A 12,194-nucleotide genomic window follows, 5' to 3' on the forward strand; every position below is an offset into this window, starting at 1 on the left:
ATTAAGAGTGCACAGGCCTCTGGCATTTAGTTGCAAAGGAACAAGAGGAAACTAGCCAGCATCCTCAAGTCTGTTCCAGCCAGTTCAGTTCAATTGTGACTTAAAATTAACTTCAGATCCCAACCTTAGTTCCACAAACCTTAATATCCTTTACTAACAATAATCTCTCAATCTCAATCTAGAACTTGTCTATCTACCCATCAACCTCAGCAGCTTTTAGGGGGAGAGTTTGAGATCTCCAATACCCCCTGTGTGAAGATGTGCTTCATGACATCGACCTTGAATTGCCTAGCTCTAACTTTAACATTATGCCCCCTTCTTTGAGACTCCCCTGTAGTATAAGGGTGTTTAACCATATAAGGGTTAATGTGGGATTGGAGAACAGTATGAAATCACCACAGTGTCATGGAAAGGGTCACATGATAAGCGATTCTGTCAGTTTAAGAGTATGCAGAGACCTGTGTAGAAGAAAGCATGGAGATACCTCCTAGTTAAAGCCATATATAGTACACATATCCATATATATTATATTGAAAATATATCTATGTGGTACCAATAAACATTCTTGTTCAGCCTTACAAGCCTCTGAACCTCTTAGTGACACCTACTGAATAGACCCTTACAACACTCCCCCCCCCACCCCTCACCAAAGGAAACATCTGCCTACCTTATCGATTTATAGAACATAGAACATAGAACAGTACAGCACAGAACAGGCCCTTCGGCCCTCGATGTTGTGCCGAGCAATGATCACCCTACTTAAACCCACGTAACCCGTATACCCGTAACCCAACAATCCCCCCACTAACCTTACACTACGGGCAATTTAGCATGGCCAATCCACCTAACCCGCACATCTTTGGACTGTGGGAGGAAACCGGAGCACCCGGAGGAAACCCACGCACACACAGGGAGGACGTGCAGACTCCACACAGACAGTGACCCAGCCGGGAATCGAACCTGGGACCCTGGATTGATCATCTTATGTACCTCGATGAGATCATCCCTTAATATTTGGTAATCAAGGGAACTTGTATGAAATGTGCATCACTGTATGAATTTGGAATGAAATTTACACCACTCTGTTCCTTTCAGGCACAGGCACTCCAGTAGACATTGAGGATGTTAATGGGCAGTACTGTTCATGTACAATGGGGGCGATTCTCCGATATTGAGGCCAAATGTTCACCCCGTTGTGAACGCCATTGCGTTTAACGACGGGGCGAACAGGGCCCGGCTCGACCTATTCTGGCCCACATAGGGGGCCAGCACAGCACTGGAGCAGTTCATGCCGCTCCAGCCTCCTTACGCGGCGCCAAATGGGCGCGGCGCCAACCCGCGCATGTGTAGTTGGGCCAGCTCAAACCTGCGCATGCGCAGTTGGGCTGCGCCATCCTGCGCATGCGCGGGGAACTTCTTACACGAGCTGGCCCCGACGCAACATGGGGTCGGTGTACATGGGCCGGCCGCGGCGGAAAGTAGGCCTGGGGGGCAGAGGCCGGCCCGCCGATTGGTGGGCCCCGATCGTGGGCCAGACCCCTTCGGAGCCCCCCCCCCCCCCCGGTGAAGGAGGCCTCCCCCCCCTCCCCCCCACAGGCCGCACCCCAAGCCTTCGATGAGTACCCGTCGGCAGCGACCAGGTGTGGACGGCGCCGGCGGGACTGTCATTTTTTTTTGCCCATCCGGGCCGGAGAATCGCTGCTCGCCGTTTGCGGCGATTCTCCGAGCGACGTGGCGCGATTCTCGCGCCGCTGGTTTCGGGGGGTTGGAAGAATCGCGTGCGGGGGTCGGAGCGGCGTGGCACGATTCGCGCGGCGCCCCGGCGATTCTCCCACCCGGCGTGGGGGGGGCGGAGAATACCGGCCAATAGGTGCAAAGGATTTATACACATTTTTACTCAGCTTTACGTTATCTTTGTGCATTCCCTTGGCATGATTGCTTTGTTAAACGCGCTCCTAGCTGGTGTCTGCAAGGTGAAGGAGTATGGGGTGGGTTGTGCAGGAAACTATTTGGGAGCAGGGCAGAGGAAAATTGGCCCATATAAATTAATTGATCTCTAACTCTTTCAGATTCTACTGTTCTGGAGTAAATGCCCAAGCTCCATCAGGGCCTTGCAGTCCAGGATACTTCTGCACAGGCGGTGCCAGTACTCCCACGCAACGTGGCACGCCGGAGGGGCACTATTCACTTGCTGGAGCAGCGAACCCTGAGCCCTGCCCACTCGGCACTTATCAATCGGTTTGTGAGATCAGTCTCTTCATACTTCAATCAACAAATAAATCACGTTCAGAATCTTAAAACTTGCGTAACACTTAATGCAACCATAACCTCATGTTTTAATCTATCACTGTTACTGTGAAAGATAGCTGACATTATCCCAGCGAAGGCACTGCTTAAAATGCCTGACTATTGTCTGTTATTCCAGACCAGTGATTTTAAGAAACAGAACTCGCAGCACTCTATCAGACCTCCGGCAGTGCTGATCTAGCCTCGGATTCACTCGGAAGTGAGCATTGAACAAGATGAGAGTTTTATCAGCGGCAGTCAACCAAGAGCACGTTGTGTTAGTGCATGGTGCAGATTGCAGGGGATTCGCTTCTTAGTCTAACCATTCAAATCCAAACACATTAGAACTCATTGTAGCTCATTCTGTGGTTCTAGTTGTATTGAAGCAACAACATATTCATGGGCTGGAGTTTACAGCCCCTACACCTGCCCCCCCCCCCCCCCCAACCCTGCTCCCCCAGAGGCAAGTGTTTTCTGCAGGGGGGTTACAAAAAATACAGGGGATTCCACCCCCCCCTCCATCTACCCTGAGCTGTCCCCTCCATAACAGTTGCCAACATCAGAAGTCTGCATGTCAATGTAAAATAAATGATTAGTGGTTCATTGAGCTTGTTGCCAAGCCCATTAACCCAAATATTACGTTGCCCGCACCATAATACAGTTGACATGGGCAGGACGCTTTCAAACACAAGTTATAAGAAGGTGGGATGGAAGGGGCAAGGTCCTTCCTAGGGTGCCCAATGAACATTGCGGCAACAGCTTCCCAAGATATTCCCCTCCATTTGTTTCTCCCCACTTGACCTCCAAAACCTGTCACCCAAATTACCCCCCCCCCCCCCCCCCCCCCCCCCCCCCCCCCCCCCCCCCGCACTCCCCCAATCCCTCTCAGCAAGGGACCTACCTGGTTCCAGGCTCCATCGAAGTTCTGCATGGGCCTCCTTACAGTCCCAACCATGTTCAACATGTGTTGTGGTGCTGCTGGGAATCCTAGAACAGCCAGCCAATGAGATTGGCCAACAGATGTCCAACATAGGGACAAAAGTCCCATTCTCTTTTTAGCCCTCTAGCGGCAAATGTAGGCTGCATGGCAGAAGATTTTTTTTTAGCTTACTTGGCTATCAGCAGTCATTTGCAATGGTGGGGGGGATGAATTTGGCAATACACTTTAGCCCACCCAACCCCTACGATAGTCAGCCCCACCCCACCCCCCCCCTGCCATGAAATCCAACCCCATGTTCCTAGTCAGTATTGACATAGGTAGTAAATTGTATGGACGGCACGGTGGCGCAGTGGTTTGCACTGATGCCTCATGGCACCAAGGTCCCAGGCTCGATTCCGGCTCTGGGTCACCGTCTGTGTGGAGTTTGCACATTCTCCCCGTGTTTGCGTGGGTTTCATCCCCACAACCCAAAGGTGTGCAGGATAGGTGAATTGGCCATACTAAATTGCCCCTTAATTGGAAAAAATGAATTGGGTACTCTAAATTTTAAAAACAAATATATAAATTGTTTCCAATGGGAGAACTGTTCTAATAGATATATGTTATAAAATAGCACATCTATGATGTGTAGCATTGCTCGTCTTCATGTTAATATATCCCCTTGGTCTGATCCTCCAAGGTACCTCTCCAATCATCTTGTTTAACCTGCATGCGGGGCAGGTATTGTAACCAGACAGGCCTAGTCAATCCTCTGCCTTGTACCCATGGACACTACTGCCCGACTGGGAGCATTCTGCCCGTTCCATGCCCTGTGGTGAGTTATTTATGATGATGATTAAGCCAAGGAGTCTTTTTTTGCAATTACGGGAAAGAAAAACATTTTGTTCCTTTGTGTTTTTTTATTTCATTTGTGGGATGTGGGCATTGCAGGCTGGGCCTTGAACTGAATGGCTTGCTTAACCATTTCAGAGAACATTCTAGAGTCAGCCACGTGTTGGTAAGGATGGCAGTTTTCCTTCCCGAAAGGACCATCAACAATTTCACGGTCATTAGACTTTTAATTCCAGATTTTTATTGAAAACAAATTTCCCCATCGACTGGGATTTAAACCCAGATCCCCAAGCATTTTTGGATGACTAGGCCAGTGAAAGTACTACTGCGCCACCAGGGGCAGGAATGTTGGGGCGGGGGGAGGGGGGGGGGGGTTTGTGGGAGGAAGCAGCAGAGCTTCCCGCTGACAATTAGCAAACAGCTAACTCACCTTGTCAAGGGGTATTAAGGCATGTTGTCAGAGGCCAACTGGGATTTTCCCATTGACCTCCATATCCACAGGCAGCGCAATACAGTGCAGTTGTGTGGAGGTAGCCTTCACGGTGACAGCTCTAAACCAGGGGGACAGATCTCTAGGCAGGGAGATAAACCCTCTTTGCCTGCCTGGGATAGCTGAACCCTCGGGTTGCCTTGTGAGAGATCTCCCTCCACTCTATTGGCCCGGCTGCAAAGATCTGTTTTCTATTTTAATTTCAAACAGTTGGAGGGAGGGCATTTCCATTTCTGGGCACCCTCTCCTCATTTACCTGCTCATGGTATCCTGTTGCTGCTTTCAAGCTCCTATTTGGCCCAACACACCAAATACTGGCCATTCATTTGTGGGAAATCACATTGAGTGACTGTTTCTGACACAGTGCAAACTCCTGACCTCCATTTGACAGAGAGGTCTTGAAACCCATGTAAATAGGCTGCCCAGGGTAACGTGCAAGAGAGGCAAGTATGTCATTTCCTCATGAGATCTCTTGCATCCAGCATTTCTGAGGGCCTGGAAGAGGGAACATGAACTTTAAATGTCACCTCCCGAAAAACAATCAACCATTTCTGGGAAGGAAACTTCCAGAGAGAGCAACATCATTTCTTCTTGACTCCATCTTGGTATTTTGTAACTTTTACCCAGTAAGTATGGGTTGAGCTGAGATTCAAAAATTCCAAAAGAATTAGCTTTGTGCTCTCGGCTCAGATTTGTCCCCTCCCCGGGTCAAATGCATAGAGACCGGAGACTTCCCGGCTCTGCGAACCCAACTTTCAACAATGGCTAACTGCACTTGGGACTTTCATTCCAGAGGCCTGGCTGGATTTGACATTGGATCTGCCGCTCCTGGTGTGGAGGCTGCCATGTGTGGAGGCAGGCAAGGCGGCAGGTTTGACTCTGTGCTCCAACACTTTGTTTAAGTTACTTTAAAAAAGATTAGAACCCACCTCCGCACACTATTCATGCCAACCTATGCACCTCATGCCACCTGCCCACCTGCCATGTGTGGTGTCTGAGGCAAAGTTATTACACCATAGTCTGTCATCCCCTCTACCCATCCCCATGGCCCTTCATAGCCACTATGCACCCCCACATCCCCATGGCCTTTTATAGCACCTATGCCACCTGAGTGCCAACTGATGCCAATTCATGACCCCACGATCACCCTTTGCCCTTACATCCTCCAGGACAACTCACCTAGCATCCCTTGACAGCTTTGACAGTTCATTGGCAGCTTCAGTGTATCCAACGGGTTGATGCACCTCTTACGCACAATTCTGTTTACCTTTAACAATCCCAAAGGGTGCCTTACCTCTCCCAAAGGTGTCACTGGACTAAATCTATAGAGGTACCTTACCTCACCAAATGGCACTTTGGCTATCCAAATAGATTTGCCAAGTACAGACATCCTCTTTCTTGGTCTAATCTGTGCGCTCCAGGTTTCACACTCCTGGCCTACCTAAATTTCACTTTGGTTGAGGCAGCCGGTGACTCAAATGGCCAGCTTCCTCCGTAGATTGCATGTGTGCAAACCCTGGCCCAATTCCACTCCCATCACTGTGAAAATATGAATTGCCATGATTGGGGGAGGGACTTAAATTCCAGCTTTTTCCAGAATTTTCACCATGACAGAGTGCCGCTCCCTCGTAGAGAAATATGGGCCTCTATATTGTGTTTTATTATGTCAAGATTGGGGAAGTGTGGGTTGTGATAAAACTGTGACATTGCTAAGTAATTTGTCTTTTTTAATCTCCATCAGAGACATCAGGATGTTACATTCTTAAACTACACTGAGTGAAGCTTGGCAAGATTGATGGTGTGGCTCAGTACAATAATCTGTGCTAATGTGTTATTAAAAGGGATAACTAAATGGTTTAGCTCCTGATTTCTTGCTTTTCAGGGATACTACTTGCATCAAAAAGGAGCAGAGGACATTGCTTCATGTAAGCTTTGTGATTTAGGAATGTACTGCAGTGAAGCAGGTCTGACTGCACCTGAAGGACCCTGTCAGCCTGGTTATTACTGCACTAGGGGCTCCAACAGTTCCACACCTGTAAGTTCACAAAACAGAAAGCATTTCAGAATTATATTTCAGAGAAAATCCAACAACTGCAGTTTCAATTTACATTGTGGTGTGTGTCAAGAATTTTAAAACATGAAGCTGAATATAAAATGCACCTGACTTCTGTCACGTTTTGCATAGCAGGCTTTGTCTTCCATCTTAATCAGCTGAGTCAGGCGGGAGCGATTGTTGAGAATAATTGCAAGGTAGTAATCTGTTTAACGGTGTCATAAGCAACAGTGAGCTTTCAACCTTGACAAGGTTAGATGACATTTATTTGTTTCATTGGCCCCTTACAGTCAGAAATGGAGGAATTCATAACAGGTAACAAAGAAATGGCTGAGGAACTAAATTTGTACTTTGTTTCTGTCTTCACAAAGGAAGACATGAATAATGTGCCGGAAGTTCTGAGAAGCACAAATTTTAGTGAGAAGCTGAAGGAAGTTAGTATTATTAAAGAAATGGTTTTGAGCAAATTAATGGGATTGAAGGCGGAAAAATCTCCAGGGCCTGATAATCTTCATCCCAGAGTACTGAAGGAAGTGGCCTGAGAAATAGTAGATCCATTGGCGGCCATTTTCCAAAATACTTTGGACTCTGGAATGGTTCCTACAGATTGGAGGGTAGCGAATGTAACCGCGCTATTTAAAAAGGCAGGCAGAGAGAAAACAGGGAACTATAGACCAGTGAACCTAACGTCGGTAGTATGGAAGTTGCTGGAGTCAATTATCAAGGATTTTGTAGCACAGCATTTGGAAAGCAGTGGTGTAATCTGGCAAAGTCAGCAAGGATTTATGAAAGGAAAATCATGATTGACAAATCTACGAGAATTTATTGAAGATGTAATTAGTAGAGATACCAAGGAGAACCAGTGGATGCGGTTTATTTATACTTTCAGAAGGCTTTCAACAAGATCTCACATAGCAGATTAATATGTAAAATTAAAGCACATGGGATTATGGGTAGTATCTTGAGATGGATAGAAAGCTAGTCAGCAGACAGGAAGCAAAAAGTTGGAATAAATGTTTTTTTTTCTAATTGGCAGGCTGTGAATAGTGGGGTACAGCAGGGATCAGTGCTCGGATCCCAACTGTTCACATTATATATCAATGATTTGGACGAGGGAACTAAATGTATTATCTCCAAATTTACAGATGATACGAAGTTGGGTGGGTGAGCTGTGAGGAGGATGCAGAGATGCTTCAGTGGGATTTGGACAGGCTGAGTGAGTGGCAAAATGCATGGCAGATGCAGTAATATGTGGATATATGTGAGGTTATCAGTTTCGGTAGCAAAAATAGGAAGGCAGATTATTAATTGAATGTGTGTAAATTGAGAGAGGTGGATACTCAGTGAGACCGTGGTGTCCTTGTGCATCAGTTGCTGAAAGTAAGCGCGCAGTTACAGCAGGCAGTAAAGAAGGCAAATGGCATGAAGATTCATCGCAAGAAGATTTGAGTATAGGAATAGAGATGTTTTACTGCAATTGTATCGGATGTGGTGATCTCTACTGGTCATCTCTACTAATTACATCTTCAATGAATTCTCGTAGATTTGTCAAGCATGATTTTCCTGCATAAATCCATACTGACTTTGTCAGTTTACACCACTGCTTTCCAAATGCTGTGCTACGAAATCCTGCAGTATTGTGAGCAGTTTTGGTGTCCTTATCTGAGGAAGGATGTTCTTGCTATGGAAACAGTACAGTGAAGATTTACCAGGCTGATTCCTGGGATGGCAGGACTGTCAAATGAGGAGAGACTAAAGTCAGTTAGGAATATATTCATTGGAGTTTAGAAAGAGTGACAGGGGAACTCATGGAAACTTAGAAAATTCTAACAGGAATAGACAGGGTAGATTCAGAAAAAATGTTCCCGATGATGGGGGATTCCTGAATTAGGGGTCATAGTTTGAGGATAAGGGATGAATGTTTTAGGACTGAGGTGGTGAATCTGTGAAATTCACTACAACAGAAAGTAGTTGAGGCCTAAACGTTGTGTAATTTCAAGAAGGAATTAGATATAGCTCTTGGGGCTTAAGGGATCAAGGGATATGGGGGGATGGCAGGATCAGGGTATTGAACCTGATGATCAGCCATGATCTAGCAGATTCGAAGGGCCAAATGGCCTCCTCCTGCTTCTATGTTATATATTAATCCAAGATTTCCCTGTAAGCTCCAGCACAATCACTGAGATCTTTTGGTCAAAATGGCACCACAATTGAAGGATATTTAATTAGGAGACAATCACTGGATGTCTGATCAGTAATTTTCTTCTGATTAATAGGAAATTATATGGTTAACATATACACGTCCCATGGAGGACAATGAGTAGGGCAAGTATCTGTTACAGCATGATGGAGCTTTCCGCAATGGCACATTTTGCAGTGAAAGTTTTGAAATTTTGATTTGCTGCATGCAGTTAAAATAGTTTGTGGCTCCACACCTGAGCAGGTACATGCACATCGGAAATAAATCTGTCGCACAATAGCAGAAAGAAACAGAAACATCAGCAGGAAGGTCAAAAGAGAAACATGAGGATATGAAGCAGAGAGGGGACTGAGTAGAAGAGACACCGACCCTGTAAGTCGCACATTAAGACATGGCTTGAGAAATGCCACAACTGCCCTCACCTTTCCACTTGCATTTCATTTTAATATTATGAAATGCCATTAATGGTGCCAGCATCTGTAGATATGGCACTGAGGGTGAAGGGATATGGGGGAAAGCGGGATTAGGCTATTTAGTTGAAATGAAATGAAAATCGCTTATTGTCACGAGTAGGCTTCAATGAAGTTACTGTGAAAAGCCCCTAGTCGCCACATTCCAGTGCCTGTCCAGGGAGGCTGGTACGGGAATCGAACCGTGCTGCTGGCCTGCTTGGTCTGCTTTAAAAGCCAGCGATTTAGCCCAGTGAGCTAAACCAGACCCTAATGACCCGAATGATTAGAATGAATGGCGGAGTGGACTTGAAGGCTATGTATTTATCAGCTCAGCTATTGGCATTGAGTCAGAAGGTTATAGGTTCAAGCCCCACTAGAGACCCAAGCTGACGTTTCTGGTTGAGATATTTACCAACACCCCATTTGCTGTGTCAAATAATGGTATTCAAAGACAAGTGGGGGAGTTGTTTCTGTCTCCTGGCACACTTTTATTGCTCAACCATTGTATCTGACTGCTGTTTATGGGAAATTGCAGTATGCCTATTGGCTACTGCATTAATCAGTGATAGTATTTCCCAAACTATTTCATTGCAAGTGTTTCATGACAAGATGAGAATACGAAAAGTGCATAAATGTTGCCTCCTTCCTCATTGTATTTAACAGTATCCAACAGAATCCAAAACAGGATAGGTCCAGTTATCAATGTTTTCTTTAAAATGTTCTAAATTGAAGGTAATGCCTTAAAATATTTGTTCTTCATTAATTTTTCTAGGTCGAAATGCCCTTTGGTAATGTTTGCCCAGCTGGTTATTATTGTCCTTCTGGAACCAAACATGCTTTTGAAAAGCCATGTCCGACAGGGACATGGAATAATGCCACGGGTGCCCAGGAAATTGCTTTGTGCCTTCCCTGCATTCCTGGGTATGCCTGCAGTGGGATGGCACTGGCACAACCAATTGAATTGTGTGCTCCAGGTAGGAACTTCTGCTGACTGCTAATGGGGATCATCAAGGCCATTAACATTGTTCTAAAATCCTCAGATGGCTGTTAACTGCAAATCGACTGCATGGATTTCATGTTAACTATTCACTATTACGTTTAGGTTTTTATTGCAAAGAACGGGCTAAGAGCACAAGGCCTGTGGATGGTGAGACAGGTGATTTGTGCCCCGAGGGCCACTATTGCCCAGAGGGTACAGCTATACCTTTGCGTTGTGGAGATGGATACTACAACAATGTCACAGGTGAGTAGAAAACCGAATGGAACTTGCTCAGTTTTTCAATCAAATGGAATTTTAGAGAATAGTCGAACTAAAGATGTCAGGCAGAACCTTACTATCATAAATTGTTAACAAGGAACCCGACCATTTCTGGATTTCGATCTTGATGCCCGCCTGCGCGATCTTTCCGGAGGTGGAAAATTTATCAGACCACCTCTGGGAGCTCTGACCAATCAGGGTTGGTGAGTAGGCTGCATAGCCGGGATTGCCAATGGCAGCACCCAAGGCTCTGGGGGAGTTGGCAGCCCCATCGAGAGTGGTAGTCACTGCCGATGTAGGAAGGAAATGCCTCAAGGTAGAGATGCTCTCTGAACACTTAAAAAAATTGGATAAAACCATGGTGGAGGGTGAATGGGAGTGGCGGTGGTAATGTAGGAAGTCTCTTTGCCTCCCCTCCCTCCCCCAACCTGCCATTGAGAGGCTATATCCAGTCATCTGTCTGGATTCAGCTTCAACATGGGGCAGGCACCGAGCCACTATGGGGAAGATCCTGTCTGCAAACCTCACCAAAGCAGTCACTTCATTGCTACTAAGTGGCTACTCCCACAACTCGGTGGGTAGTTGGTGCCAGTGTGACTCCTCCTCTGCTAACATCATTCGGTGGCAGGATTGCATTGGGTAGACGACCCTATACGCTCCTTTCTAAAATTCACACGCCCCTTCTCCAAAACTACAGAGCGACTAATTCCTGCTGTAATTTCATAATCACTTAAACATTTTAAGCATTTTAAGTTTCCTTTTGTCTGTCATTGATTGTAGGACAGGGGAAGTGCTTCGATTGTCCTGCTGGGTTTTATTGTGTAGAAGGACATGCAATAAGACCCTGTCCAGAAGGTCATTACTGCACAAAGAACACAGGATGGAGCCATCTACCTTGCCCACCAGGAACCTACAATCCAGCTGTGGGATTGAGTGAAGTGGAGCATTGTCTAAAGTGTCCTGCTGGTCAGTACAACCAATGAGAGTTAATGAGAATCAATGCCTGATGGATGTTGGTGAATGGGAAACACCAAAGGGCCTGTTCTGTGCTGTACTGTTCTATGTTCTATAATGTGAGATGTTTGAGTTTGGAAATGGGTGATTTTACCAAGCTGTACACTCAGGACAGGGAATGGAGGTATATGGGAGCTAAAAATAGCCCTGCTGGCTAGTGTGCCCATTCCCTGGCCCTTGGGCAATTTTCACAGAGGTGGGGTGGAAGGGTACAGGACAACTAGTGCAAATGACAGGTAACCAAGCTTGTTAGGAATGGCTTTCGGTCACGAGATGTCGGAGTCGGAATTCGGCCCCAAATGGGCGTGACCAAACGCCGCTCCCGGAAGTAGGTCATGAACCTACTTACAATCTATTCATGTGGGATCCACTGGTCTCCCTTGATTCTTTGGCCTCCCCAGGGAGGCTGCAACCGGGCGCCGATCAGTGCTGGTCCACACAAATGTCCGAAACCCTTGGATGGTCAGGGTAAGTGCAGGATGGCCCCCTGTAATGTGGGCACCTTGGAGAGTGGAGGGAGAGCAGGACAGGTAAGTATGGGCCTCTGAGAGTTTGGAGGGGTAATGGCTGGGGGTCCTAGAAGGGAGGGGGTGCTGTAAGGGGGCTTAGGGGGCCGTAAGATGGTAGACCCCCTGAGACCCTATAGCGGGGCATCCTCACTTGGGAGGGA

General features: G+C 46.7%; 1 protein-coding gene across 1 annotated transcript in view; it reads left to right on the forward strand.

The window, feature by feature from the left end:
• LOC119954018 (multiple epidermal growth factor-like domains protein 6) overlaps window positions 1–12,194 on the forward strand; it is a 73,100-nt gene that overhangs the window by 25,879 nt on the left and 35,027 nt on the right. The window contains exons 7-9 of the mRNA XM_038778793.1: window positions 6,430–6,582; window positions 10,025–10,226; window positions 10,355–10,495. Of these exons, the coding sequence (XP_038634721.1) occupies window positions 6,430–6,582; window positions 10,025–10,226; window positions 10,355–10,495 (496 nt within the window). The remainder of the gene's footprint in view (window positions 1–6,429; window positions 6,583–10,024; window positions 10,227–10,354; window positions 10,496–12,194) is intronic.

The sequence above is a fragment of the Scyliorhinus canicula genome, chromosome 19, assembly GCF_902713615.1.
Source record: "Scyliorhinus canicula chromosome 19, sScyCan1.1, whole genome shotgun sequence".
In the NCBI taxonomy this organism is placed as follows: Eukaryota; Metazoa; Chordata; class Chondrichthyes; order Carcharhiniformes; family Scyliorhinidae; genus Scyliorhinus; species Scyliorhinus canicula.